The sequence below is a fragment of the Maniola jurtina genome, chromosome 22 (genome assembly GCF_905333055.1).
Source record: "Maniola jurtina chromosome 22, ilManJurt1.1, whole genome shotgun sequence".
Lineage (NCBI taxonomy): Eukaryota > Metazoa > Arthropoda > Insecta > Lepidoptera > Nymphalidae > Maniola > Maniola jurtina.
The window spans coordinates 2,996,037-3,023,442 of record NC_060050.1 but is presented as its reverse complement, the minus strand read 5'-3'; the positions used below and the strand labels follow the sequence as shown (position 1 = coordinate 3,023,442).

Below are 27,406 nucleotides of genomic sequence, written 5' to 3'. Positions count from 1 at the left end.
TGTATCTCGCAGCTAACGAAAAACGCGATACGTTTTTATGAACCCGCGCCTTATGGAGGCTCGACCCATCTTGATACACATTTATCTAAGGAATGCATCGCTTGAATACATGCTCATCTGCAGACTAAACAGCTGTTCGCATAGTATTGGTACATCTCTATTCAAGGCACGTGTATTAGCCATAATAATAACCTTTTTATACACCACGTTCTTCGAACTGGTCTAATTGAAATTTTATTTGCCTTCGGACGATTCTTCGCAACTGATAAGGGCTGACCAAGATTATTAATGTCTGGTTATATTTAGACTTGAAATGCGAGTTGCATTAATAAATATTTGTTTAACATAATTCTAGATGTTGTGCGTCTTTGTATGGCTTTGTTGCAAGTTGCAACATATTGCTTGGATTTAGTTTTTGAAATCCCGTGGAAACCCTTTAATTTTTCTTAGGTATTTTACTTAAGTATTTAATTTTGGTTTATACATAGATTATCATACATCTTACTAGGTTCCACCAATCAGTATTAACTTAGATCAGATAAGATTCATGTAAAAGTTTGCTTTTTAATGTTTCAGTAATCAATAGCTTTTCTATATTTCCGATATGTATAGGTAGTTTACATCAATTCGATACGATCCACAATGTTCTATAGTGATTGTGAATAGATCTTCCAACACAATACTTAATTTGTCTAAGCCAATGTAGCTACCTGTATGATGATTGATGATATTCTAGCAGAATCTTTTCAGGTCATGGTTATTAGATTTAATCTTTGATATTTATTACCGCATTGTATCTAGGTTACATTGTTAATCTGGACTTCTTAGAATTAATTTTAATACCTTAGTACTTTTAGAATTGTTTTTTTTTATTTTTAACCAAAAATTACAGAATTATTTTAAACCTATACAAATCTAATGTCATTTTAAAAATCTCTTAAATTATTATGCTTTGATACTTTCTATTGTTGTATGAGAAATCTATTTATATCGGTGAAGTCTTCTTAATCTGAAGATCAAAGGAAAATGAAATCAAATTAGCAACTGTGAGCACCTGGACTTGTAAGCAGCACAAGGTACTGTGGAAACTCTTGCTTATGACTAGCTGTTGACGATTGTTTGAAAAGACTGAAAATGAGGCAAGGGTCGGAAGAGTTCTAATCAAGAAGTGAAGCATGTCTTAAACCATGACAAAGGAAGAAAGCTCTAGTATCATAAATGATGACATTAGAAACAGTCACAAAAAGAGAAAAAGACTAAAGGAAAGTTAAGGGTTGGAAGAGCTGAAGTCAAGAAGTAAAGCATATCATGAAACACGACATAAGAAGAAAACTCTAGTATCATGAATGATGACATTAGAAACAGTCACAAAAAGAGGAAAATTCTGAAAATGTGGCAAGGATTGGAAGAGTTGAAGCCAATAAAACATGACAAAATAAAAGAACTGTAGTCTCATAAAAGATAACATTAGAAATAGCCACTCAAAGAGAAATTAACAGGGCTCTCTCCGTCACTCGCTTCATACAATCGTAGTTCCAATCTCATTTGAATATTAAGCAACCAAAGTCCATGAAATTTTGCAGACATATTCTAGAAACTAATATCTGTGTCTGTGGTATTTTAGATTTTTCTAAAAATATATAGTTTTAAAATTACAGGGCTCAAAGATTTGTATGAAAAATTTTAAGACCGCGTAACTTTGAAACCGAATATTTTAACAGAAATCTGGAAAACTACAGACATAGATATTAGTTTCTAGAATATGTCTGCAAAATTTCATGGACTTTGGTTGCTTAATATTCAAATGAAATTGGAACTACGATTGTATGAAACGAGTGACGGAGAGAGCCCCTTAAAACATAACAATTACATCATACATGCTAATATTATGTTTGAATATCAAGATAGGAATTTATTATTATACAAGTCATTCCGAATATTAGAATTCCAACCAGACAGGTCTATTGTTTAATCGTGTAAGATAATACTTGTGTCAGCATATTAGCATAATGTGAGAGTGCTGGGAGTTGGGACTGAATTATGGCGATCGTGAACAAAAAAGACATGATACGAACTTGGTATATGTTTTGCTCATCATGGTAATTGATCTTCCTATAACATCGATATGAATTATGAATCAATCAAAATATCATTTATTTTACGCGTGGTATAAGTAATAAGCTGTCACAGTGATTGCTTTTTAATCATTTGCTTATGCTTGAATTGCAAGCAAGCTGATGTAGCTTTGTCTTCTGATTCTGATTTTAGCAGAATTCATAGACTTTTTTTTTATTCACTAACGTAAATGAATTCATCAACTTTTCCTACGCGTGAATCTACTGTAACTGTATTTTTTCGCAATAATTTATAGTCTACTTGGAAAATTAAGCTATCCAAACTTCCAGCGATTACAAATCTACGCATTCTGAGAAAAATTCTACGCATTCAGTAGTGGACCGGCGACGGGTTAGTACTAATAACAATCTTCTTCTTCTTCTTCTTTTTTAGCCCTTATTTACCCATTGTCAGGAATAGGCCAAGCAGCTTCATCGTCAACGTCATTAAGACATTTTCGATGCAGTAAAATCGGTTGACTCCTGCTGCTGACTTCAAATGCATCATGAGTGCAGAATGTATTACATACGCCTAATGGGAACAGATGACAGTTAGGGAGCTTCTAACAATACGTTGCGGCTTCGAAGTCACTGGCAGGCGTCACATGTACTAACATTTGATGCCTGCCAGTGGCGTAGCCCTATTTTTCTTTGATTTTACGTTACCCTTTTGACATGTCGTCGATTCAGAATCAAACCGAGAGTTCCCTCACTTTAGATAACTATGTCTTCGCTTGCATCGTCTTATAACACACCTTCTAGAGCATCTTGAATCGCTATCGCTTGTACCATCCACCATCCCTTACTCTATCAATTTGCATAGTCCGGCCGTGTACAATGGATCACATCCTGTACGCCAGCTGCTGCGGTATTATTCGAACATGGATCATGAAAAATCCTTCTCTTGTAATTGATTTTTTAATGCCACGTCATAATACATTTTTTTACTCTTTATTTAGAGTATCAGTTTGTTAAATTAAGTATCTAAGTAAAAAGTCTGCATTAGTATATTCGGTACAGAAATGAAAGTTACGCACTCATCCGATCCGATTCCGTGAAAATACGGATATACTTATAAATACTCAGACTGAACTCGGATATTGTTTACGCACTAATCCGATCTCTGATCCATGTCCAAACTATTCAGTGGGCATCTTTGCCATATCCAAAATATTCTCACGGATGACAGAGAGAACTCGGAAGATGGAAGTCGGAGTTAGTGCGTAAGCTACCCATATAAATAACTCTATGCCTACTTCGGAACGTATTTTCACGGATTCGGATAGGATGCAGAGCGCAATCGCTCTTAAATAATTTTTTTTTTTTCGTTTCCAATATGTCTATCTGCGATCGGCCCTCCGGCCATAATAAGATTTTGGGAGTTTGTTAATTATGGAGCATCATCTCTCGCCCATGCAGCATCTCTTAAATTGGGTTTATTTTCCTTCAAGTGACAAGGGTCAGGAGCTATCATGTTACTTCAACAAACATTGTGACGGCGGAATTAATTAAATTTTTCAAAGTTTTTCATTTCAACGCTTTTTGCTCATAAAAGTTTTTTTTGGGCCCTTGACTTCGAGTGCAATCTTACTTCAGCGATGAAATGATTATTAAAACTACTTTTTAGAAGCGTAAAATGCGAAAAATGAAAAAGTCGCTCTCAGCTGCTATAATTTTTTCAACTATCCTTGATAAAGCTGGATTCACACGAGTGACAATTACCGCGCGGGCATTGTTCGTGACCACAGCTCGGAGCGAGCGGGTAATTATACGGTTTACTGCATACCATTTACGTTTACTTAAGCCACGGTACGCAGAAATGGCTCGCAAATTACTTACGCTACGTAAACGGGAGTATTCGGTCCTTGTTTAGTTGGTAGTTTAGATGGTTATTGTAGGTGTAAATGGATTTGTAACAAGTGTAAATAAAAAATTTATATCACCCCCGACAAGTGAAGGTTACAGTAACTGATAACTTTCAAACGGCTGAACCGATTTTCTTGGATTATAGCTAAGAACACTTTTGATCAAGCCACCTTTCAAACGAAAAAACTAAATTAAAATCCGTTCATTAGTTTAGGCGCTACGGTGCCACAGACAGATACACAGATACACAGACACACAGATACACAGATATACAGATACACGTCAAACTTATAACACCCCTCTTTTTGGGTCGGGGGTTAAAAATAGATGCTGAAATAACTGGTGTGGGTGTGGCGAAGACATTGTTTTTTTTTATTTATAGACTAGCTCTTGGCGGCAATCAGACCTGCAGGCAAGTGATGATGCAGCCTAAGATGGAGTGCGCTTGCCTAGAAGATGTCTATTTACTCTTGAAGTGGAGGGAAAACTGATGCCGGATGTGTGGTTCATATCCTCGCGGTACGAATTATAAAAGTGGAGGCAAATCAGTTCATACGTATAAGTGGAATTTCGACTGCGGTATGTTAGTAGAATGTTGAAGGTGGAATCAGGTCAAAAAGTTCTTGGGCAATATTCTTTTGCCGGCCTTCCTGGCGCTGTGGTAAGCGCTGTGGTCTTAGTGGGAGGTCCCGGGTTCGATTACCGACAGGAGTTTGGAATTTTGCAATTTCTAAATTTCTGGTCTGGTCTGGTGGGAGGCTTCAGCCGTGGCTAGCTACCACCCTACCGGCAAAGCCGTGCCGCCGAGCGATTAAGCGTTCCGATAAGATGCCGTGTAGAAACCAAAGTACCTAGTAGGTATGGGTTCAATGAATACTGCCATAGCCCTTCCAAGTTAGCCCGCTTCTATCTTAGACTGCATCATCACTTACCACCAGGTGAGATTGCAGAATACTGATAGGCCGATAGTTATCTTTCAGAATCTGTTTTCATCATCTTTTCCTTACACAAACAGTTATTTATAGGAGTTCGCATAATTTATGCATAAGCACGTACTGCGACTTTTCTCTTCTCGCTGGTTTTCAAAAGCCCAAATTTATGATTAATGAGCCTCGTAACTGCCACTCTGGAAACTTTATATTTCTTCAATAAGTTTGACCCATAAAACTTTTGCCCACTTTTTGCATTCGTTAAGTGATTTGGGCATTTTAAAGAAACAGAAAGTTTTGAAGAACATTTTTAGAAAATTATGAAATTATCAAGCGCGAGTTGTTTTTTATTTGTTAGGTAACTACTAGATGAGGTCCGCGACTTTGCCTGCGTGGATTTAAGTTTTTTATCCAAAAAATAATTATCCAATTTGGTGCAGACGTTCGGAAGTTATGGGCGTACCTACATACATTTCGGCTATTCATTTTTATTTCTAGAGAAGAAAATTTGCATGGCGGCCATTTTAAATTTTTTATTATTTGTCGTTATAGCGGGAATAGAAACACATACACACTGAAAATTTCAACTTTTGACATATATTACGCTTTATGAGATAAAGCCCGCGGACAGACAGACGGAAGGACAGCGGAGACTTCAAGTCCTACTACACCCTACAATAGCGCACGCACCTCTAACTTTTCGGAGTTAGTGCTTACTTCAACCGTGAAGGAAAACATAATATTCTCAAAGGTGTATGAAGCCTGCTAATCCGCATTTGGCCAGCGTGACGGACTATTGGCCTTCTCATTCTGAAAGGAAATCTGTGCTCAGTAGTTGGTCGCCGATGTGTTGATCCTGAAATATGAATGATGATGATGGTAGCATTGATTGATTAGTACGAGTGGGAACTCCCGGCCGCAGCTACCACTTCCAAAAATTAGGAGCAAATACTTCGAAGGCTATGCCCACAAGGTAATCATAACAGAACGCTCGACAAGATCTAACCAGCTACAGTGCAATGCTGGGTAGTGGGTAATACTCACTTGCCGCTTCGTTTTGTATTTACCTATCAGAATTCAGAAGAAGGACTATTAAGACGGATAGCGTACGATATGTATTTATTTATAGTACTCGTTATTCGATATATCAGCGCGGCGCACTGTACTCGTTACGCCATCTAGTTTGACAGTGGAAAGTTATATATTATAGACCTAAATAAAATGAAGGGTTAGGAGGGTGAAGGATCTAAGTCAATATTTTTCATAATTTGAGTTTTTTTGCGTTATCTAGCTCATTTTTGCATGTGTACCTATACTAAGATCATCGAACTAAGATGAGATAATAACAAAAACTTGAAAATTGGCGTTGATATTTGTGCATTTCTCTAAACTGAATTTACAGTATGTGCACCTTTTTAAGGTTCCATACCTCAAAAGGAAAAACAGAAACCTTAAAGGATCACTTTGTTGTCTGTCTGTCTGTCTGTCCGTCTGTCCGGCCTTGCACTTGGTCGGTTTTTCTTTTTATTAATATCGCTAATGAGGACGAAAAATGAATTTTGCCGGCACCTAAGCAGAGTGAACTATCGTGAGGGAACTCTCGATTTGATCCTGAATCGACGATATATCAAATATTAAGGGCAGAGGCGTCCCACAAGACCAGACCAGAGACAAATAAAAAATTATAAATCCCCAAATTGCCCCTGCCGGGAATTGAGTCCCGGATCTTTTTTTTTTTTTCTTTAATCTGGCTTTACTCTGATTAGCCAATGTCAAGTTTGTGATATTTTCAAGTTATTGAATTTATACAAGTATGGACTCCGTCTGCGCCGGCGCCCGCCGACACACGCGCGGCGCCCCCCCAGAGCGCTTCCCAGTCAGTTCCACCACCAAAAAACACCAACTAACACAAAAACCAGCCACTCCCAACAAAAAAAAACACTCCAAACAAGCACAGCACGCGCGCCAGCAAACGCCATCGCAGACGAAGTCCTGTCCCAGATCTTCACCTAAAGCCTAAACTAGTGCATCAAAAAATAGCACATCGGTAAGTTAAAAATACAGATGTCAATCTTGCAGCTCTCCACACCCTTTATAGTCTTAACCGTTAATCGCCCGTGTGTATCTTAAGTCGATTAATGAGCCATGAGGCCTGTTGTGCCCCAATTGTGATCAAAGTGAATGAACCTACAGCAAAGCTAGCGGGTTTGAACGTCCTTGATGTACAATAGGGTTGCCATCTATTAATTCTATAAGCTAGGAAAAAGAACTCAAAACCCTGGGATTTGTCTGAAAGCTGTCCATAATTCTTTACTTCAAAAATTATTATTTGTTTATTTAAAATACTACATGATGTCCGCGACTTCATCCGCGTGGATATATTTTTTTAAATCTCGTGGGAAGTCTTTATGCTCATCTCCAGGATACAAAGCTGTACCAAATATGTGCAGCCCGCGACTTAATCAACGTGGATTCGTTTTTTTTTTAATCCCGGCTAGGAACTCTTTGATTTTCCGGCACAAAAAGCTTATGTCTTTTTTGTGTTTATTTTTAATGTTGAAGTGACAGTGGGCAGGCCACCTCTGCCCCAGAACTGATGGCCGCTGGGGCAGACGTGTTCTGGAGTGGAGACCGCGTATCAGCAAGCACAGTGTGGGACGATCTTCAACCCGCTGGACTGACGACATTTAAGAGGATAGCGGGAAGTGGGTGGATGAGGAAGGCGGAGGATCGTGTGTGGTGGCGCGCTATTGGGAAGGCCTAACTCCAGCAGTGGACGCAAACAGACTGATTGATTGATTAGATTCATTCACTCATTTTTAAATTATTTCTCAAGCAAAATACGTTTAACGTTAGTGACAATATCATAAATCATGTAAAAATAAAAAAATTACACAAATTATAAATTATTATTAAATTACTAGCCGATGCCCGCGACTTCGCCCGCGTGGATTTAGGTTTTTCGAAATCCCGTGAGAACTCTTTGATTTTCCGGGATAAAAAGTAGCCTATGTGCTAATCCAGGATATTATCTATCTCCATTCCAAATTTCAGCCAAATCCGTCCAGTAGTTTTTGCGTGAAGGAGTAACAAACATACACACACACACGCACACACACACACACATACAAACTTTCGCTTTTATGATATTAGTGTGATATTTCTCTCTTGCGCCGAATACTTAGATAGCGCACAAAATTTGTAACTCGGACAATACACAAAACCTCGTCCAAACTAGACCAACCCGGGCGGATGACAACCCTATGTGGGTACAATAGAACGTACATATGCGTTGAACGGGTTGATTAATTAATAGATAGCAATTCTATTAATGGTGTTTGAGGGTTGAATGGTTAGGTATACCTACTCAGCTATGTATGTATATACTTTATTGCACCACAAAATACAAATGACAGGTTACAAAAAGAAAAGTTAAAATCTAGGTACAAGTGTAAATTAAAAATTTATAATACATCCGACAAGTGAAGGTTACAGTAATTAGAAAAGAGCTGATAACTTTCAAACGGCTGAACCGATTTTCTTGGATTATAGCTAAGAGCACTCTCGATCAAGCCACCTTTCAAACCAAAAAAAGACTAAATTAAAATCGGTTCATTAGTTTAGGAGCTACGATGCCACAGACAGATACACAGATACACATCAAACTTATAACACCCCTCTTTTTGGGTCGGGGATTAAAAAAGCGGTCTTATCGCTAATCCAAGTATTTTTTAATGTTTAGGTAGCATAGGTTTGTTAATATTATTTCAGTTTTTTTTTTTATTTAGATACAAGTTAGCTTTTGGCTGCAATCTCACCTGGTGTTAAGTGATGATGCAGATAAGATGGAAGCAGGCTAACCTGTAAGGGGTATGGCACTTTGCTTTATACACTTGATCATACCGGACGGCTAAATCGCTTAGCGGCACGCCTTTGCCGGTAGGGTGGTAACTAGCCACAGCCGAAGCCTCCCACGAGACCAGACCAGACCAGTAATTTGGAAATTATAAAATTCGAAATCCTTGCTGGAAATCGAACCCGACACTACTTTGTAGTGGTTTTGGAAGTCAGTTAATGAATTTTATTTTTTTAATTTTAAGCTTTTTAGTTAAAGTAGTAATTGCTTGGTACCTAAAATATAAATTCACCAGCAAAACTTTTCAAATCCACACAGCTTAGGAGTTCAGTACCTTGCAGAATCAGGACTCAAGAGTTGGGACTTGGAATTAAATAACAAAATCTATAATATTTCACCAGAAACAAGAAACAGTTTCTGAATCTCTATGGTTTAGGACTGATGTACCCTGCATCATCAGGTTTGAGGAGTTCAGACTTGGAGTGTAATCATGAAGCCGTCGCTTGATACCTAAATTTTAACCTAAAAAAACGGGCTGAATTGAGAACCACCTCCTTGAAAGTCGGTTAAAACATTATTATTTTAGAGGTCAGAATCACAAGCAGTTGGGAGTTGGAATACATGTTTTATTTTGTATTCAAAAAAACATTGTTCAGACCTCGTCGTATCGATAATGAAGTGATTCCGTTATTGGTACACGTGTGCATTGGTATTCTACATAGATTTGTGTGATATAAGGCTATTTGCAAACGAACGACTAAATGTCGCGCGACTCCCAGTTTTGTAACAACGACACAGCAATTCGTCGAGCTACGAGACTCATAGACGAAGACTCTCCTTTGCTGGCGAAATTTCAAAGTCTCGATCAAAGTCTCGATCAGGTCGATCATCGATTTAATAAGATATATTTCGGAGAGTATGCACGGGAACTTTTCGATCTTCGATACCGCTTCACCATATTACCACCGAACTGCAAGACGTCAGGCGAATTTCCATCCTTATGTCGTCGATATTCCATCTACACGCGAAACGTTTTGCGTTATCATTCCTCATACGTATGGTTAAAGTTTGGAATATTCTTGAAAACAAAAGTGAATAGGCACCTTCTAGGTAAACGCGTCCCATCTTAGGTTACATCATCACTTTCCATCAGCTGTGATTGTGGTCAAGCGTTTGCCTATAAAAAAAATCAACATGGGGTTATTCAAGCGACGAAATGCTGCAAATGTTCGTGGGCAGTGGTATTCACTAAACACCAGGTGACCCGTCTGCTCGTTTTCTTTGCTATTTACTTATTTTAAGTACTGAGTAAGTATTATTTCGTTTGAAAATAGAATTATCATAATTATTGATAATCATTATTAATCATAATTTTTTATTTCATATAATTTATATTTTCTCTCTCTCTTAATAAGTACTACTCTTTAATAAGTAATATGGGTACATTTTGCCTGAAATAAGGAATATTTATTTATTTATTTATTAAATACGAAAATGGTAATATCTTGTCTGTACGCTGCCTAATTTGCTATTGAACTGGTCCATATTTTGGTCCATTGAAAATTATTTTGGACTAGTTGAAGCCCGCGACGTCGTCCGTATGGATTTAGATTTTCAAAAATCCCATGGGATCTCCTTGATTTTAGGGGATAAGTAAAAAGTAACCTATGCCATTCTCCAGGTCTTTAACTACATGTACAAATCAGGTCAAGAGTGAATAGGCACCTTCTAGGTAAACGCGTCACATCTTAGACCACATCATCACTTTACATCAGGTGTGATTGTGGTCAAGCGCTTGCCTATAGTGAATAAAAAAAAAAAAGGTCAATCTGTTGCCCTGTTGCAGTGTTATTGAAGGACAAACGAACAAAACAATAAACCAACAAACTTTACATTCCACTTTCGCATTTATAATATGGGTAGTAGTGATGACAATGTTGGGTAAATATTTTTATGGCGTTTTGGTTCGAAACTTACCAAATTTTTCTTGTTTCAGGTATGACCATACTTCTGGAAATAGAAAAACGTACGTAGCAGGAATCTCTCAAAAGTATGTTCTTTTTACCCCCGACCCAAAAAGCGGGGTGTTATAAGTTTGCCGTGTGTATCTGTGTATCTGTCTGTGGCATTGTAGTGCCTAAACGAATGAACCGATTTTAATTTTGTTTTTTTTTTTGTTTGAAAGGTGGCTTGATCGAGAGTGTTCTTAGCTATAATCCAAAAAAATTGGTTCAGCCGTTTCTAGTTTTCTTGTTAACAAATGCATTACTAAGATCAAACCAATGGATCAGGTAACTAGAGATTTTGCATGCAGGGCAGCATTTTTTTGTGTTCAGATACAAGTTAGCCCTTGACTGCAATTTCACCTGGTGGTAAATGATGATGCAATCTAAGATGGAAGCGGGCTAACCTGGAAGGGGTATGACAGTTTTTATAAAACCCATACCCCTTTGGGTTCTACACGGCATCGTACCGGAACGCTGAATCGCTTGGCGGCACGGTTTTGCCAGTAGCGTGGTAACAAGCCACGGCCGAAGCCTTCCCACCAGACTAGACCAGAGATTTAGAAATTATAAAATTCCAAATCCTTGCCGGGAATCGAACCTGGGACCTCTCACTAATAAGACCACAACAAGGTCTCGACAGACAGACAACGAAGTGATAATGTAAGGTTCTTTTTTATCTCTGGAGAAAGAGAAAAGGTTTCTCTATAACGTAGGCCTCCACTAAGAAAGTTTTATGAGAAACTAGCCGATGCCCGCGACTTCGCCCGCGTGGATTTAGGTTTTTCGAAATCCCGTGGGAACTCTTTGATTTTCTGGGATAAAAAGTAGCCTATGTGCTAATCCAGGATATTATCTATCTTCATTCCAAATTTCAGCCAAATCCGTCTAGTAGTTTTTGCGTGAAAAAGTAACAAACACACACACACACACACACACACACACACACACACACACACACACACACACACACACACACACACAAACTTTCTCCTTTATAATATTAGTGTGATTCCCACAGAATCTTGAACAGACCTTATGTCCACGTGTAGGTAAGTCACCGGGAAAGCCAGTCGAAAATAAATATTTTTTACTTTTCATTGAAATACGAGAAGTGCCTATTAATTATCACCAGTCATCGTCGAAGCTCATTAATTCCCAGATGATGACGTTCATTAATGTTATTATTGAGAAATAAGAGACAAAATAAAGAGAACTTCACTAATGAGACCCTGCAAAATAAATTTAATAAATAAAATTATTATTCTCCTATCCCATCCAAGGGATCTCACGTCCTAGCAATCCAAGTCCAAGACTGGAGTGGATTAGACCAGATGTTCTATGAAACTATCCAGTCAGGTAACCTCCCCGTATGCCTGAGTGTTGAGGATAACAGCAGCGCTTGGGCCGGAGTACCCTGGTAACATGGTTAACAGTTTCTCTTCAAAGGATATTGTTAGCCATGGCTAATTGACCTGGTAGGGCCGGGTTGTTGTCCGCGCGTCCCTCTGAGTGTCCCTGGCAGAGACGCAATAGACGCACCCATGGGGCATAGCCCCAGGAGCGGAGGGTGTGGCTGTGGTGGATGATGAGTGGTTCCAGTTAAAGCGCTAGTGTAGACCAGCCTTAATATGATCTATTAAGGAATATTAGCTAGTCAAAGAAATAAAGCTATAAAATCGGATACAGGAAGCCTGTCAGGCTAGGTATCAGCATGGTTGCATGCACGTGCCATCCGGTTCCTGACACGACGCCATGCGTAATGCATGTCGTGCACATGCACCGTGAATGGTCGTGAGTTCCTTATTATTATGACAGGTAATATGTACTTATATCTATTAAAATTTACTGTCCATTAGCAAATAAGCCCACAAACTTACGAGTAATTTGTTTCAACAAAGAACGCTATAAAAAACCAAAGCATTTATTCAAATTAGGTACCATTGTACATTTTTTACGTAAGTAAATTACTGCTTAGTAACATTTTTTTTTTCTCGTCTTAACGTTAAGACAGTCACTTTTTTTAACAGGGCTCTCTCCGTCACTCGCTTCATACAATCGTAGTTCCAATTTCATTTGAATATTAAGCAACCAAAGTCCATGAAATTTTGCAGACATATTCTAGAAACTAATATCTGTGTCTGTGGTGTTTTAGATTTTTGTAAAAATATGTAGTTTTAAAATTACAGGGGCTCAAAGATTTGTATGTAAATTTTTAAGACCGCGTAACTTTGAAACCGAATATTTTAAGAGAAATCTGGAAAACCACAGACATAGCTATATTAGTTTTTAGAATATGTCTGCAAAATTTCATGGACTTTGGTTGCTTAATATTCAAATGAAATTGGAACTACGTTTGTATGAAACGAGTGACGGAGAGACCCCTCTTAAGTTACTCATATTTTTCAATACAATAATATATAAGCTACCACATGGTTTACGTACCCATGACAAATTGTGGTTCCCTTTGAGAGAGCTAGGAGCACCGGAGAGTAGCTGGCGAATAAACGTCATAAAGTATGTAATATCATATTATTATTATCATAAAATCCTCTCAACAAAGAGCAGACTGTGACAGTACTCAGCACGCTCTGATACAACAGCGTAATATAATTTTTACGCCAAAGAGTATGCTTTCAGTATATTTCAGAGTTATTTCAGTATACCTACCTAATAGCTTGAAAGTCCCTTCGGCGTTGTTGTTACGAACTTATTTTTAAAAGCTTTCATTTTATATTAAAACCCTAACAATATTTTACACGCATACGTAATTTGCTGTGACATCGAGATAATAACACTATGGAGGAGCAAATCATAGTTAGGTAAATAATGAGTTCTCGCCATTTATTTCTCTCTCGTCTGGCTTTACAAAGATTAGCCAATGTCAAGTTTGACTGCAAACTAACTATAACTATATTTACTTCAAACTTTTCGGAGTTATGTGCGTTTTAATCAATCACTTGTATTAACGGTGAAAGAAAACATCGTGAGGAAACCTGCATGACTTAGAGTTCTCCATAATATTCTCAACGGTATGGGAAGTCTGCTAGTCCGCACTGGGCCGGCGTGGCAGATTATGGCCTGAACCCTTCTCATTCTGATCTCAGTAGTGGGCCGGCGATGGGTGATCGTGATGATGATGATAATGATGATGGTATCGATGATAATAACTGGGACCGATTTTTTACATGCTCCCTAAGACACGGAGGAAACGATATGAAATAAAAATATTTTTTACTAGAGGATGCCCGAGACTTCGTCCGCGTGGATTACCTAAGGTTTTTAAAGATCCCGAGGGAACTGTTAAAATTGTATATGCTACCTAAAATTGTATTTGCAATACCCTGACAGGGTCTCATGTATTTAGCTTTTAGCACCCACCATCAATTAATGTAAATGTACATGAAAGCAAATAAATAAACCTTAATCTGAAACTGTTTGATTTTCCGGGATAAAAAGCCTATGTCAATTGCAAGGACGCAAGCTACCTCGGTACCAAATTTCATACAAATCGGTTAAGCGGATGGGTTTTTAGGAATCCCGTGGGAACTCTTTGATTTTCCGGGATAAAAAGTGGCTTACGTCCGTCCCCGAGATATAAGCTAACCCTGTACCAAATTTCGTCAGAATCGGTTAAACTGTTGGAAAGGTAGCAGACAGACAGACAGACAGACAGACACGCTTTCGCATTTATAATAGGTATTAGTATGGATAATTGCATCATAATATTGACACACGAGAACAGAATAATATATTATAGGCAGATCCAGTCTCTCTATGAATATAATTAACATCTCTCTGGTTTTTAAAGTATAAAATTAAGTTCCCGTAGATACTGTTAACTCGTTTATATAAGGCAAATCAACGTAACGTAACCTCGAAATTGCTCAAGAAAATTATAATATTAACGCCAAAACAGGGAAACCTACAGGGAAATGTTACGTAAAAATATTTTGCAGAAAATATTTGACGAAAAGAAGCTTAAGTAGGTAATCTAAAACCATATTAAAACCTAAATCAAAAATTTTACGGACAAAAATTAGTTACCACCATATCGCCAGAGCCGTGTCGTTAAGTGATGCGTTCTGTATCATCACTTGCCATCGAGTGTGTGTGATCGAAATCAAGGGCTTCCTTCTAATCGATGAAAAAAGTGGTATATTACCTCACCGGTTAAGTTGTTAGATGCGGATCATGAGATCCCGGGTTCGAGTCCCGGGTCGGGTCAAATAACCTATTGGGTTTGTCATTTCTTGTCCAATGAGTTTTTCATTCAAATTGGTAGGTACTCAGTAGCAATTGGAAAGTTTGCAATGTCGCCTTGGAGAGCACATAAAGCCATTGAGCCTGCACCTGATCTCTCTCTTGTCGTGTCGGATTACTGTCCCATTGGAATATAAGAAAGAGGGAATAGATGCACTTATGTTTGTGCAAACATTTGTGCACCAAGTATATAATATTTTCTGCGTAATTGATTATTCGACGTTGAGATTGCCGAGGCCGAAATTCGGTCAGGATTCAGGAAAAGATTTTATCAGTACGCGCATAAGAGCGTAGGACGAATACCTACTCTCCCACAATATCAATAGTTAAATTAACCCAACACCGTAAAATCTCGGTAATATCACGGTATAACAGTAAAGTGGATGCTTAAGCCTACACTTAGCAATTTAGAATTTAGCAATCGGTAATATAAGCAACAATACATTTGATTACCTACATTCAACATTTGCCAAACAAGGCCTAAACAACTGTCCGTTGCCGTGAACACACCGCAAAAACAAAATCATTTGCTGACATTTTGACAACATCTTGTGAATATTTCTAGTTGAAACACTGGCTTTGCCTACGATTCTACCTGCATGAAAGCAGGTTAGAATACTTTTCTTATATCCTCGTAGCTTTAGTTTTAAGTTTACGTAATTAATTTATCACCATTAGGTCATACGTATCTTACAAATTCAACAATAATTGACAGTCAAAAATTATACAAATGGTACTTTATTTTAATAAACGATCTTTTGATGATTTTCTTTGACTTTGACATCAGTGCAAAATAGTATATTTCATTACAAGTGCGGAAAGGCTGTCATTGCAAAGAGTTGCGACAAATGTCTACCCGAGCCGAGGCGTAGCTGAAGGCGAGGGTTGACAGTCGGAACGAGTTGCAATGACGGTTCCGCACGTGTACTGAACGACTATTTTTAATACAGTTGCGAAAAAATGAAGCAATTTAATAAAATAATAAAAACACAATAAACTCAACTATTTTAATTTAATTTAATTTAAAACAACTTTATTGTTAATAGATATAAAAAACTAGGGTCGAAATTACTCATTTTAGGCAACCAACAACTAAACTCGCAAAGAAAATTTCTGAAAAATGGCGCCAACCGTAGAATATAAGCAGAGTTTTTTTTTCTTCACCCATTCTGGTAGGCAAAGGGAACTATGCCCATACAGCCAAGTCTTCAGTAGAAGTTTTTTATTGATATGAAATGAAAATGAAATTTAATGAGATGAAATGAAATGAAACCTAACCAAACTCATTCAATCAAATCATTAAATCTGATATTGAAACAAATTAGTAGCTTCTTATTAGAAATATACGTATTTGCATGAATCATAAAAACTTCTATGATTTTTTTTAGTAAAAACTTCATGGTTGGTTTTTCTTTTTAATATTTTGACAGTTGGGAAAGAAAAAGTACGAGTGCGGGAAAGGTAAAAAAAAAGCACGAGTATGTAATAGCCCACATCCCGAACGCTATACGTCCCTGCAATACGCCACTTTTTGAGCAACTGTATTAAAAACGCTTTTATACGACTGCCAGGAAAAAATTGTATGTTTTCAACTTTGACTTTGACTTTGACATCAGTGCAAGAACGCTTTTTATACGACTGCCAGAAAAAAATGTACTTAATGTTTTCAGGGTGTATGTATGTGCGTTCCTTTATTGCAGCATAGCTTCTCAATAACTGTACTTAGTATCTACCAGCATTGTTAGAATTTTTACGTCATCTCGAGGGACATTAGTTATTTTTTTTTTCAAAACCAATATGGCGGTTGTATGTCACCATTTTCAAGTGTGAAAAATTTTACTTGCTGATTCTCTTTAACAAGTTATGGAAGAAACGATAGTCATGTCATACATTGCCAGAAAGAGAATTTTCAACATGTTTTCATCTATAGATTTCATCAATGCAAACGCGCGTTAGACACACAGACAGACACTTGAATGATATTGTATCAGCGGAATTGTGTTATTTCACAGCTGAACCGATGTGCGCAATAGATCGTGGCCCTTAGACGCCCACAGGCCATTGTCTGAACCCATGCATCTATGAAGAAAATTACAGTAAACCACGTGCAAATGAGCCTGCCATCACACACGCAACTTTCAACATTAAAGCTATCGTAATAGGGTCGGTAATCGTTTGTGTATTGTACGGGAATAAATGGGACGTTGTGCATTGTCTTAATAAAATGTTACGTCACACTGTTTATTAATTCGTCAGTCGTAAGTTTCGAAATGCGTTTGTTAATGTTAATCATGAGGTGTTAAAACATCATCGGACTGACATGAAAGATTGAGTGGAGTACGATATTTAAATTGTGGTTTGTACAAATGCAAATGCGCTTTTTGTTGGTATTAAATTATTAACCTGATTGATAACAATGTTAGGTTATTTTGAAAATTTTATCTCTATATCTATTTATGTTATTATAATTAATCAAAGAATATGTCCATTATTGACAAAATTAAAAAACTTAAACCCGACTGCGATCGTCTTAATGAACGCTGAAATATAATACCTACAAATATTTCATTTGACATCCTATTCCGTATAATAGCAAAAAAAATATTTTGTAGATCCCACTTTTTTCATCTAACATCCGTTGGATCATTTTTTTCATATAAAATGTAGCCTATGTCACCCGGACCTTAACGACGAATCAATTGACACCTCATTCATCAAAATCGGCCCAGTAGTTTAGGCGCTAGGGTGGAACACGCAGAATCTGGATACAAACATACTCGTATGTACCTACATACATTACATAGACTGCTAAAATCATAACCCTTTGGATTTGCCGCAGTCGAGAAAAATAGACGTATTATTCCCCAATCAATCGAACAAAATACAGAAAGATGTTGAATAAATAATTTTTTCGACCGTTTCTTTTTCCATTTTTCATTTTCTCGGACTCTGAGGCTGTTGCCCCGCTCCTTTGTACTTCTCAAAATTCCTGCCAAAACTTCATTCCTCTTAATACTTCGCATTTCATCTGGATAATGCAAAAGTACAATAAATGGATTACGAATAATAAACAGGTTAACAGCCCCATCCATCATGAGGTTTTAAAGTCTGGACAAACACAACGCGCAGCGGTAGAGACGCGCTGTGGCGTTAGCAAACCAGAACTACGTAATACAGTCTATGTGCCAGAGCGTCGGAATGAAGCCAATCGCGTGTGCTTGCGGTCAAAGTAAAGAATATCGGCTACTTTGTCTAAGTAAAATTTAGAATTTATAAATTCTCAAACTACCCCTACCGGGAATCGAACCCGGGACCAAAATAAAAGCACAGCGCTCACCACTGCGCCAAGAAGTCGTCGATTTATCATTATATTGCAACTTCTATGAGACCCATTTGACGCGATTCCTCCGCGTCCTGTGTGTCCGAGCCTCAATTCACACCGTTACGCTGACTCACCCATAAATTATGAAGGGTGAGTTAAAAAACGTTATTCTCCATTTTGCTTACTAATCGTGTTTCGGGCACCTGTTTGATAAAAATGTTTTTGAAAATACATCAGAGGATTATTGCGTCAACACGATTTATGATTGTACGATGGTTTTTGCGAAGAATTTGGCGTTTTTAGGGTTCCGTACCTCAAAAGGAAAAAAAGAAGCCTTATAAGGTCAATTTGTTGTCAGTCTGTCTGTCTGTCATGACTGTCGAGAAAATGGAATTAAAATCTATAGGGTACTACTTCCCGTTGACCTAGAATCATGAGGTTGGTAGCATAAGGTCATATAGCACAAGTAAAGGAAAAAATCCGAAATTTGTGGTAATAAAAAAAATTAAAATGTTCACGAAATAAATAATTTTCGAATTCACATAAAGTGAATCTTCTCCTTTCAGCAAAGGTTGGCTGGTAGAGATTGCTCTAAGCAATAAGGCCGCCTTTGCACACAATTGTTTTTTCTGTTTTCTTCTTTCTGAGTTGTGTTCCTTTACATGTGTTTTTGTGTGCAATAAGGACTTTCTATCTATCTATAAATTCTTAGATATACGGTACACCTCGTACGATGATACGGAGAACCTTTCATGTGCGAGTCCGACTCGCACTTGACCAAATTCTATGTTATCTTGTTTAATGCCTATATTTATCAAAGCTGTGCACACCTATTAGATCTTGATCTTTTGTTCTTATATTTAGACACTCAAACAGGTTGTAGTGTTTTGTGTGCCTTTTCAATAAAAATAAAATACCTACCTGGATGGGGTAGATATATTTACACTATGTTTTACCATAAATTAATAACGATCCTTCGTAAATATGCTCAACGGAAGCTTGTTAAAATCTTATTACCGGTAGTAGGTAGTTAATATCCTTTACATCAAAGGATGCCTCTCAAAGCCCTGAAATTAAGTTAACCCATCTACACATCACCAACAGAATTATCGTACAACCTTATTACATAAAAATCAGAGTAGAAATTCGATTGACATTTATTTTCCCAACCGCAATTAAAACTTTGTACTTGAGATTTATTATTTTTTTATTTTCAGGACCGTATGTAGTTCGGTTAGAGTCCGTTTTGCTTTGGTGGTTTTTTTATTGGTTTTGCTTCGGTATTTCGATATCGGGCATTCTGATAAGAGGTCAAGTGGCAAGTTATTTGGGGTTTACATAATAGTAATCTTTCTGTTGCATAATATTTAATGCAACGCAGGGCTTCTGTTTAGAGATCGATTGAAGATTTTTATCGATCGTTAATTCCCTGATATCGTGATGAGATAGATGGGTATCCTAGTGAACTGTGTGGCCTATTATATACAATTGAGCCTTGAGAGGTTACTTAGTTCAGTTGGTCAAAAAAAGAAACTTACTTAAGACTAGCTGATGCCCGCGACTTCGTTCGCGTGGATGAAGGTTTTTTAAAAATCCCGTGGGAACTCTTTGATTTTCCGGGATAGAAAGTAGCCTATGTGCTAATCCAGGGTATAATCTATCTCCATTCTAAATTTCAGCCAAACCCGTCCAGTAGTTTTTGCGTGAAGGAGTAACAAACATACACACACACACACACACACACACACACACACACACACACACACACACATACAAATTTTCGCCTTTATAATATTAGTGTGATCATCACTCCTTTATTGTAATCTTTATGTCCGAAAATTGGATAGATCGCTATTTTTTTCGGATTGAGTATGCTATGTGACAAGTGTAAATTAAAAAATTATAACACACCCGACAAATGAAGGTTACAGTAACTACAAAAAACCTGATAACTTTCAAACGGCTGAACCGATTTTCTTGGATTAGGGTAAAACCGGGATAGTTGCCCCACTTTTTGAAAAGGCTTTCTAATTTTCAAACTGTACGTTTTTCATAAAGAATTTCCATGAATATTAAAAGTTTGATCTTTGTACTAGCAATACGACTCGTTTTTGTTGATTTAACAATAACAGATTCTGCATAAATTGAATTTTTGAAAACTCATTTTTTTGAGGATAGATGCCTACCCATATGTATAGATGCCTCACTATGAAAATACTGAGGAGGATAGATGCCTGTGATGTAGGATAGACGCCCTATAGATTGAAATAAGTATAATACATAGTTTTGATATGTTTTATTTGTACTATTTAGGTAATTTTTATAATGGTATCCTTAAAAATAATTAAACTTATTAACATTTTTTTAAGAAAAAAAATCTAAATTTTAATGTGCGTAAGCAGACAAGCAAGGTAATATTAAAAATAATATTTAAAATTCTTAATAAAAAGCTAATATCTAAAATTTTCAAAATTTAACGAAATTAAAAAATCAACATAATTAAATGTTGTCCTTAGTTTAGGTCGAATTAGAAAGGGCTTTCAGTTTGCCACATCTTGAGCAATAATTTCTAAAAAGTGTACAAATTTCGTGCAGCCACTTCTGGCACGATATGCACCGAATCCAATCAGATTTTGACTTCGTGTGTTGATAGCTATCAAAGCATTCTATGCAATAATAGTTATCGTCTGTATCTTTTGGGCTTTCTTGGTTATCCCTCTTTGTTTTCTTTACAGGCAAACCTTGAGTTTTTTTCCCTCTAGTTTTATAGTATGTTGTTGTGGGTGTTTCTTCACTATCACTATCTGTTGTATCATTTTCTTTATCACTACCTTCTTTAGTTTTTTTATTTGTACTCTTAAATTTTCGTTTTTCTTTGGTAGTCTCAGTCTTATTACTTTTGTCTAATTTAGGTTTAACTCGTTTATTCTTCTTCTCAGCCATATTCTTCTTTTCTTTTATTTTTTCTTTTGAATTTAGAATATCTGCTGATTGCTTGGTCCTCTTAGCCATAGTCAAGGGTATTTGAGGTATTGGCGATGCTTGGACCAGAATTTTTGAAGGCGTTTCCTTTTCTTCTATGCCAGCTAGAAACTGTTCAATTGTATCGTCACCAATATCAACAATGCTTATATCTTCTAAAACTTCAGGATCAATCAAAATACTCGGAGATTCCCTATGGACTGAAGCCAGTATCGAATTCGGTGGTGTCTTATTTTGGTCTAATCCAGTAATATTTTCTCTTTCATTAACGGGATTAAGTTGACAACATGTCGATGAAGACGTCTGTGGTAGGGGTGTTTGTGCTCTCCTTTCAGCTTCGACAGGCACACATAGTTCCACAGTTTCACTTGTATTGTCCAGCTCTGGATGATGATATGACAAAGAAGACGTCTGAGGCAGGATTCTTGATGTTTGAGGATCACCTTCATCAGGTCCACGAGATTCGCCCGCATTTTGTCTGCTCAACCCAATATCTGATATTATAAATGTTGTATCTGGTAAAGCATTCGGATCAAGTGGATAAATTCCGCTACCTCTAAAGCCACCAAGAGCGTTTGCAGGTGTAGTAGCGCGAAGCCAAGCATTGCGTATAAGCGCTCCAGCATTGTAACGGCTGATCTTTTTGTTTGGATGCATGCGCATGAACTGATTAGTTTCATGGTTGAAATATGTTTTCAGAGGTCCAAATACCGATCTGTCTAAAGGCTGCAGAACTGAAGTTGTGTGACTAGGCAAACATAATAAAATTATGTCGTTGTCAGCTGCAGCTTGTAGCATGTCTGGTGCAGTTGAATGTGATGAGTGTCCATCTAAAATAAGTAGAACTTTACCCTGCGGTTTGAGGGGAATGAAGTGTTCCGTTAGCCATTTATAAAAAATCTCAGTATTAATATATGCGGACTTTTTATTCATATAAACTTTTGAGCCCGGTGGAAGTCCATCTTCAAATTCTGTCTTTTTATTCACACCTTTTATTATGACTGCCGGTGGAAGAAAATTACCAATCGCATTGCAACAGGCAATTATTGTCATGGTTTCACCTTTCTCCGCAGATGTGACTGAATTAACGACCTTTGCGCCTTTCTTGGCGATAACTTTTCCGGGTTTATTGTTCAACTGAATACCTGATTCGTCCATATTAAATATTCTTTCCGGTTTATCTGAAAGGCCATTATCTATCATGACTTTGGCCAAAAGTTCATAAAAATTATTCACTTCTTCTCTACTAAGACCTTTAGCTCTAGCCACAGATAAACCCTCAGCTTGTCTGATAGCCAGCTCTGGATTTCGTTCAATAAAACTTTTGCACCATTCATTTCCAGCCCTTTGGCTTTCATGGTCAAATTTATGTTTTAACTTCAGCTTTTCGGCAAATTGGTAGGCTAGCATTCGTATGGATCGTCTGTCTGGAGGAAATCCTGCTTCTCCAAGCTTCAAAATATGCTTTACTAGCCTCTTCTCATTTTCAAAACCGAAGATAGGATGTTTTCCTAAAGCAATTAAAATGAAAATTAAAGAAAATGTTTAGAAAATAGATAGGCTGCAATAAATTATCTATTTAGTAGAAGCGGAACAAACTACTATTATTTATATTATATTTGTTATCTTCCTATATCTACCTATATTTTAACACATTCAGTGTAGGAAAAAAATACCGATCTACACTTTTTAAGTGCCCGCTTACATTCATATATGTACTTACTAACCCAATGTTAATTTTGTTTTGTTTTTAGCAGCATAACGTCTCCGTAATGTTCTGGACGGAATTCCGAATTGTCGGGATATTTTGTTTATCCCCATGATATTCTTGTCCATTTCATCAAAAGCGTTTTGTAATGCCTCTGTAGTCCAAGAAACTATTCGAGGTCGTACTCCTTCCTTTCTTTTATATCTTCGTGGCATGGTTCAACTGTGATTAGTAGAAACAAACAAAAATACACATTCATTAAACAACATAATACTTGAAATATATTTTCAACACTATGATGGTATACAGCCCCAAAGAACATTACAAACCATCAGTAGAGATCTATATGAAAACGCAATAAGAATTATATCAAAATAAAAAAAAAGTAATTTTAAAAATATGCTATCATATAATGTATAGTATTATGGGGGATAGATGCCCCTAAGGGCATCTATACTGCAAAAAATTGGGGCGACTATCCTTTTTGTTATGGATAGATGCCCTTTTATTTTTTGAATTAACTAAATACAAAAGGGTAATTATTAATAAGTAGATATATAGTTAATTAACCAATATATGTATATAAAAAAATAAAACAGAATTTATTACTACATAAAAAAGATACGTAACAGTAAATACTTACGTTTGAAACTTTGAAGCATTCGTCGTGTTCGTCGCGGAGATAATCGCACGCACGAGCTAAACACATCAATCCCGTGCGATGGTCTGCGGGGCACTGAGCATGGGGCGCACGCGCTCTCGGTTTAGACTATTAACGCTGTGTTGCGATTTTGCGAAGTTAGGTTTTTAGAAAATGGGGCAACTATCCAGCTGCGGCATCTATCCCGGATTTACCCTATAGCTAAGACCACTCTCAATCAAGCCACCTTTCAAACAAAAAAAAACTAAATTAAAATCGGTTCATTAGTTTAGGAGCTGCGATGCCACAGACAGATACACAGATACACAGTTCAAATTTATCAACACCCCTATTTTTGGGTCGGAGGTTAAAAAGAGGTACGTCGGGCTTAGCGGTTAAGAGTTAACACCTCGGCCACGCCCTTTTAACTTTTCAAAATTATGTGTGATTTACCTACTTTTAATATAGTAGGGATATTATGTATCTATCTTCTTACGCAAAACTTGAATTTGCGTCAAAAATTATAAAATTGGCCATACTTGTATTCAAAATAGACACGAAAACAAAAGCCCAAACTCCGATAGCGCTTATTGAATACAAAATGAAGTCCAACAAAGCCTGGCTTGAGAAGTTGATTGAATAATAATTTATCAGAAAATCAAACTTGGATTACGCCGCCTCAAATCGGGCTCGCAAAATTTGCATACTAAACGGCTCTCAAAATTGATCCCTTAGTAGATCAAAAGGATAAAGCTAATTTTAATTTTGCAAGGTTTCGAATTTTTTATCACAGGATTTTTTAAGAAATAAAATTGATTATGTTTTTCCAACACTTTAATGCGTACACTCATGGAACTAGATAGAATTTAGAATTTGTACCCTGACCTGAGATTACAGAGATAAATTTCATAAAAAACCTTACATACCCTTCTATCTTTCATAAAAAACCGGTCAAGTGCGAGTCAGACTCGCGCACTGATCGGTTCCGTAATCGGGTAATTTTCCGATATTTTGCACGATAAATCAAAAACTATCATGCATAAAAATAAATAAAAATCTGTTTTAGAATATAAGTACAGGTAAAGCCCTTTCATATGATACTCCCTTTTGGTATTGTTATCTTACTTTGAAAATTGAAACACATTTTACAAAATATACAGGTAAAGCCCTTTCATATTATGATTTCCCATTTGGTCTATCTTACTTTGAAAATTTAAACACATTTTAATTTTGGCTATGGAACTCTAAAAATCCGACTAGATTGGCATCAAGTCTGGTGTTTATTAAGTGAAATAACAGATTTTATCACATTTGAAAAAGGCGCTATCGTGGTACCTACCTACCTGTTGCTTTTTTTCCAAAAAAAATCTAGTGTCTCTCGGGATGATGTAGGTAAGGATTCAGACGATACATCTAAATCCATCCGGGCGTTTAGAAATTATGGCAGAATAAAGAAACATACCAACTTACATGAACCATGCAAACATTATACTCCTTTTAACGTAAAAGATATAACGAATTTTGTTTAATTAAAAATGCACATTTTAGTCTTGAACCAGATGAGTAAACGGAAAGCGAAAGCAAAACATTTTAATACGTAATTAGGAAATGAAAAGTAATTAAAATAGTAATAAAAACTATTGCACATACCTACCGAATACTTGATCAAACCATAAAGGAAGTAAAAGTGTTTGCATATGCTTCATTATCATATTGATAACATCATAGAGAGAGAGCCGGCTAGAGGCAGACCTTCGTTATTTTATAAAAGCTGAAAGTTTATCTGCGTGTCGTCCCCAACACAAGGAAGAATGATTAGTGACTAATGAAGTTTGGATCCTGGTGGCTTTGGGAGATAACAGGATAAATATTTACGTCAAAGTATAAAGTGAATTTTCTTTATATTTTCTTCGGAATAAAGAAATCAAGTCATACATTGTTAGACCTTAGAGTCGTGGCAACCCTCTGCCAGACACCCTTAAAGTGTAAAGTTTAAGGGTGTCTAACTTAAACTTGTCTGTCTAACAAGGCATTCCACGATACTAGATGATAGCTGAATGATCGTTCCTCCCTGTCGGGGACAATGCTCAGATAAACTTTCAGCTTTTATAAAATAACGAGGTTCTGGCCCTCGCCGGCTCTTAGTTCATCAGTGTTTATTGTATCGTAAAATAATTTGGAGGCTTCCAAAACTGGTCGCGTGGGAATCTGTCGTCATGTCATCAATGGTTTAGTTACGACATAGGTATATCTAGTAGTCGTATTTATTTTTAACCTTCGACCCAAAAAGAGGGGTGTTATAAGTTTGACGTGTGTATCTGTGTATCTGTCTGTGGCATCGTAGCTTCTAAACTAATGAACCGATTTTAATTTAGTTTTTTTGTTTGAAAGGTGGCTTGATCGAGAGTGTTCTTAGCTATAATCCAAGAAAATCGGTTCAGCCGTTTGAAAGTTATTAGCTCTTTTCTAGTTACTGTAACCTTCACTTGTCGGGGGTGTTATAAATTTTTTATTTACACTTGTATAGATAACTTATTAGCTGTGCTCAAGTTCGATTGTGCATGGAATATTGCAGTTATTTATGGGATGGCTCTGCCAAGCACTCACTTGATGCATTGGATTCTGTGGATCGTCCAGCTACATTCATTGGCGATGAAACGCCGCTGGCAAGCTCCAAAGCCTAGAACATCGGCGCAAGGTTTCCTGTCTGTTGGTTTCCTACAGGATATATTTCGGAGAGTGTGCCCAGGAGCTATTCTACCTATTTCCCCCCTCGCCATTTTATTAGCGATCCGCAAGACATTGCAAAGGTTACTCTACTCGTCCATGGACTCGTACGAAGCGATTCGCTTCCTCGTTTCTAATATGCACTGCTAGAATATGGAATGCGTTTCGGCCTCCCTTTTCCTTTTTCACTTTCAAAAAAATAGTGATTGGCACCTTCTAGGCATGCGTATTTTACTTTAGGCTGCATCATCACCTGATATTTGATGTTATTGGTAGAACTAACCGTCTTAATATTAACTCTTATACTATCACACTAATTATAAAGGCGAAAGTTTGTATGTGTGTGTGTGTGTGTGTGCGCGTGTATGTTTGTTACTCCTTCACGCAAAAACTACTAGATGGATTGGGCTGAAATTTAGAATGGAGATAGATTATACCCTGGATTAGCACATAGACTACTTTTTATCCCGGAAAATCAAAGAGTTCCCACGGGATTTTTAAAAAACCTACATCCACGCGAACAAAGTCGCGGGGATCAGCTAATCTGATAATAAGTAGTTACCTACCTGAGTAGGACGCTATAGGATGGGAATATCTTTCTCCATTCTTCTAATAAGTGGGTACATACCGAGCTGTGGGTGTTAAGAAAGTTTTATCTGAATCAGTAGAGGCGCTATCCGAAACAGATATTATCTCTCACGCACCCGCCTCAGTGAAATGGTATACGTCGATAAATTCTCCACGCTTTGGCGTTGAACTAACAAGATTATCACTCGAGATAAACTGAACAGTAATTGTGTAAACAGAAACAAAAATTATGCTTCTCTATAACATTTTGTAGACTGGCTAACGCTTGACAGACAAAAGTAATTTATGATGTAGTCTAAGATGGGAGATGCTAGTGGCTAGAGATACTATGAGTTTCAAATGCTTATAAAGCCTTGTTGTATAGTACGCACGCGACAGGTCGAGATGGCAACCGACTAATTCGGGGCG

General features: G+C 37.2%; 2 protein-coding genes across 3 annotated transcripts in view; one reads left to right on the top strand and one right to left on the bottom strand.

Annotated features, from left to right (window-relative positions):
- LOC123876757 (rho GTPase-activating protein 7) overlaps positions 1-27,406 on the top strand; it is a 376,179-nt gene that overhangs the window by 221,560 nt on the left and 127,213 nt on the right. The gene's annotated exons all lie outside the window — the stretch shown is intronic.
- On the bottom strand, positions 20,342-23,899 carry LOC123876763. Its single transcript, XM_045923121.1, has 3 exons — positions 23,687-23,899; positions 23,063-23,265; positions 20,342-22,846 (listed from the first exon to the last, which is right to left on the bottom strand). Exons 2-3 carry the CDS (start codon positions 23,256-23,258, stop codon positions 20,871-20,873), a joined length of 2,172 nt encoding a protein of 723 aa, XP_045779077.1. The 5' UTR covers positions 23,259-23,265; positions 23,687-23,899; the 3' UTR covers positions 20,342-20,870.